Here is a 3,857-nt window from a genome sequence, read left to right as displayed (position 1 = left end):
CATTCGTCTATACCCTCGAATAGCCATCCCAAAAATTATATAATCCTTTAATCTCATCTCAAACACCACCTAGCAGTAGAGGCAAATTAATTCTTTGCATTTTGCGATTACATAGGTTCTTCCTTTCTCTTTACATGTAAATGTTAAAAAAATGATGGGGGCCATGCCCTGTGCACTAATACCTAGCTAGGCACCCACAAGTTAACAGAGAAAATTTTTGGCCAAATTAAGAACACATTATTATACATATATCATTTGCGCATGAGGTATGCGTACAAGAACTCGTTCCAGACATCAGGAACTCCAGGGAGGCACCAATGCATGCAATCCGCGTAGATGCTCGGGTTTTCAATCTGTTGTTTCGTCAGAGGAACGTACTGTCTCCTGAATATCGTGGGATGAGCGTCCTTGCGGTAGTCAGACAGCTGGGTGATGTTCAGTATCTGAACATGTATGCCCTTTGCCTCCAGTGTTGCAAAGATTTCTTTCGCCTTGTCCATCATGCTGTAATCTGTTGTTGCGCCCTTGTATCCTTCTGTCTCAATCGGTTCCGTTTCGTTTAGACACTTGTTGTTGTCATCTCCTCCCCAGTCGCTAGCCCTGAAAAAGGAAATCCATTTTTGTTGCAGCATTTTCTTGTCAGACTGCAATGCACTTGACTGTTATTTTCAGTATCTAAGCATAAGCCAGATTGGAACTTGAGCAGAGGTGATGAATTTGGTTGGTTTTCAGAATATTTTATATGCAAGAGCTGTTGTCTCACCAGGTGTGAGCCGGTGAGGAGCCGGCAAAGAAGATTCTAGTCTTGTTCTTGTTGATGTTCGTCCCCAGCCATTCAGTTAGCTTCTTGAGAGCTATCTCGAAACCATCAACCATTTCCACCTGATCTAACGTTGCATCTCCATCCTCAAATGATCCATACCTAAATTATTGATTATTGCACAAGGAAGACAATAACTTACTTGCTGTCACCCCAGAATCACAGTTGCATTTTTGGAAGAGAGAAAAGGGAACTTCTTTTTCTGACTGGGAAAGTAGATGTACTTACATGACCTTCATCGTCATATCGGCCTTCTGCTTCCTCCACCAAAGGTAAGAGTTGAAGACGATAACGTCAGCATCCCTCCAAACGCTAGCGTGCTTCTCAATCCTGTCTGCCCTAATGATCCGGTACTCCACTCTGTGAATGATGGGGTTGTCGCTGTTGGACTCCAGTAGCAGTGGCGACCAGTAGAAATCTATAGTCGCATTGTACTCCTGAAGAAACCAAAAAAAAAAAAAAGAAAAGTTGTTCAGATGATAGAAACAGAGTGTTTCTGATTTCTGAAGGAAGAAGATGAGAGATTTGTGAAGCTTACAAATGCTTTGAAGGAAATAAGGGAGCCATTGTAAACGCGCATCTTGCGGCCATCAGGGATGGAGGCCTCCACCAGGCACACCATCGACACCCATTGGTTCCTGTTTACTGAATCGCCCACGAACACCATTCTCTTGTTTCTGAGCTTTTCAAGAAGCTTTGTGGCATTGAATCTGTTTCAACGGATAAAGATTGTGACACCATGTCAGAAAAAGAAGAGCTTTCGATAAGCATTGGTTCTCTCATAACTGTATCTTCCGTTGTCTTAAAAAATAACTGATTTTCTCTGTCCACTAGTTTAGTCCTCAAAACCAACTGTTTCCGAAAGAAGTCAAAACTAACCAAATTTTCTGCGTGTTTTCAAGTTGGCCTCTGGGTTACAAGAGTAATCAGAGAAATACTGTAATCTGAAAATGGAAAAGGTTGTTTTTTTCCCTGCAGGAACAGACCAAGCGAACGAACACTGAAACAGCTCGTAGTCGTACTGCAGTTTCAGACTTGCTGCAGTGTCAAATTAAAGAAAACTGAATTGATGTAGAATGGAAATGAGATAGCAGCAGTACCTTGGAAGGTTGCATCCGTGAGGCTGCCATCTCCAGTGCTGGTACTTGGTGTCATTCCGGCCATACTTGTCGCAAGCGACCTCGTCGAAGATGAAGGAGCACTTGAGCCCGGAGTAGAGCGGCCGGGAGGAGTTGTCGTACACCCACCGCCCCAACGACCAGTTGCACTCCTCCTCCTCCTCGCCGTCGCCGGCGTCCCTCGCCTCGTCCAGGAGCTCAGATGTCCATTGCACCTGCGCCTGCTGGCCCTGCCTCCTCAGCGATGCCCGATCTACTGATTTCTGCTCATCCACTGATGCTGCAGGAGCTGGTTTCTTCAGCTGGACTTCTTGGTGCTGGTGCTGCTCGACGGCCAGCTGCACCTGAGCTTCGTCCTGGCCTGATCGGTCGAAGAGGAGGGAGACGGTGCTGGCGACGATGAAGAAGGCGACGAGGGAGGTGAGGATGCTTCTCAGCCCCAATGGAGACTGCAGCACAGTCATCTTGCTGGCTGCACCTGCCGCCTGCTTGTGGCCGCTGGCCTCAGTTAGTGGCTTCATTATTCTGTCCTCCTTCACCGCACTTCTCTTGTGCACCTCCCTGAGATGAGAGAAGAGAGCAGTCCACATGGCTAACTGCTAAATGGCCGGCCCTGGCAGCACCTGCAGATGTGTGAGTACCTCTCAAGCAACACTGACCCTTGGGCTAACCTTGAAGCCTGAAAGGAACTTAAATGGGTAGTAGAACTGAAATGCTGATCTTGTGTTTGGAATGTGGTGGTGGTGAAACTTATTGATCTGAAACCTTCCTTCCTTCATCATCACCACATGCACCCACTCCCATCATTCCTAGCAAAGCATGAGCAGGTTAGCTTTTGAGTACTGAGACTGAAATGGCTCTCTGTCAATATGATTGTCCTGCTACATGTACTGTGCCCTGTATTTGTGAAATCGTCTACAGTGTAGGCTCCCTTAATTTTAGGCTGCTTAATTATTGTGTTAAAACTGTAGCTCGTTTAGTTAACAAAAAGCAAATAGAGAAAAAGGTGATGCTCCTAGGAGGTAGAGAGTACTCCTTTCTGGTGACCGACAGCTCTCTATCAGTCCACCACAGTCACACCAACCATGCATGTATAACTAAAATATTCAGTGTGTGCCAATTGCAAAAATGATGAGATTCAATTCGCATCTTAAGCCATAAAAAGGAGACGGTGAGCATTCAGAAAAGAAATCGTTTTCCTTGTCAAACATGCATTAACGATATAAGGTAGCATTAAGTCACTAAGCAAAGAAATTGCACTTGTATTTTATCTGTGCACTGTTAGTGTTAGCTACAGTGGTTTCAGTACGTCTGAGTCAGCTTGCGATGCAGCTATGTTTTTGGTCCCAAGACTCCCAACGTCGACTTGTGTACACAAGTGCATGCAGATGGCCACTAATAATTAATCTTTCTCAACAAACTGAGATGGATTGATGTCGGTGTGTGTGAAAACTGCACGCGGTTTCTGAACAATAAAAGTTATGCATTTGATTGCACAAACGCACTAGAAGATCAATGCATGGTTCATATCCATTATCCAAAAGGGAAAAAAAAGAGTGACATGCTACCTATGTTTGACGTCACTGACTTTTATAAATGTTTAACTATTCGTCTTATTCAAACTATTTTTGTTAAATATGTAAAGCTATATATATGCATAAAAGTATATTTAACAATAAATAAAATGATATAAAAATAATTAATAATTATGTAATTTTTTGAATACGATGAATAGTCAAATATTTATAAAAAAAAATCAATGGCATTAAATATTTAGAGAAGGATGGAGTATATATATAGTCCACGGGCTAGGCAGAAAGCACCTAGATTTACCTAGTGGTGGAGATAAGTGAGATTACGGCATTGGTGAATTGTTAAATTTCTTTTAGCTATTTGAAGGTATCATATCAATTACTGAA

The 3,857-nt window shown here is 43.3% G+C and overlaps 1 protein-coding gene across 1 annotated transcript; it reads right to left on the bottom strand.

The window, feature by feature from the left end:
- On the bottom strand, nucleotides 1-2,783 carry LOC102716907 (protein trichome birefringence-like 34). Its single transcript, XM_006662590.3, has 5 exons — nucleotides 1,921-2,783; nucleotides 1,359-1,530; nucleotides 1,049-1,257; nucleotides 764-922; nucleotides 1-600 (listed from the first exon to the last, which is right to left on the bottom strand). Exons 1-5 carry the CDS (start codon nucleotides 2,526-2,528, stop codon nucleotides 252-254), a joined length of 1,497 nt encoding a protein of 498 aa, XP_006662653.1. The 5' UTR covers nucleotides 2,529-2,783; the 3' UTR covers nucleotides 1-251.
- Nucleotides 2,784-3,857: the final 1,074 nt, after the last annotated feature.

Source organism: Oryza brachyantha, chromosome 11, assembly GCF_000231095.2.
Source record: "Oryza brachyantha chromosome 11, ObraRS2, whole genome shotgun sequence".
Classification (NCBI taxonomy): Eukaryota; Viridiplantae; Streptophyta; class Magnoliopsida; order Poales; family Poaceae; genus Oryza; species Oryza brachyantha.
This window is presented reverse-complemented; position numbering and strand designations above follow the sequence as displayed.

Excerpts from the sequence above, each read along its gene's own strand:
- LOC102716907 (XM_006662590.3), bottom strand. The coding sequence starts at position 2,528 with ATGTGGACTGCTCTCTTCTCTCATCTCAGGGAGGTGCACAAGAGAAGT. Across the intron at positions 923-1,048 it reads GATATGACGATGAAGGTCAT|GTATGGATCATTTGAGGATG; the intron begins GTAAGTACATCT and ends TCAATAATTTAG. Across the intron at positions 601-763 it reads TCCTCACCGGCTCACACCTG|GGCTAGCGACTGGGGAGGAG; the intron begins GTGAGACAACAG and ends TTCCTTTTTCAG.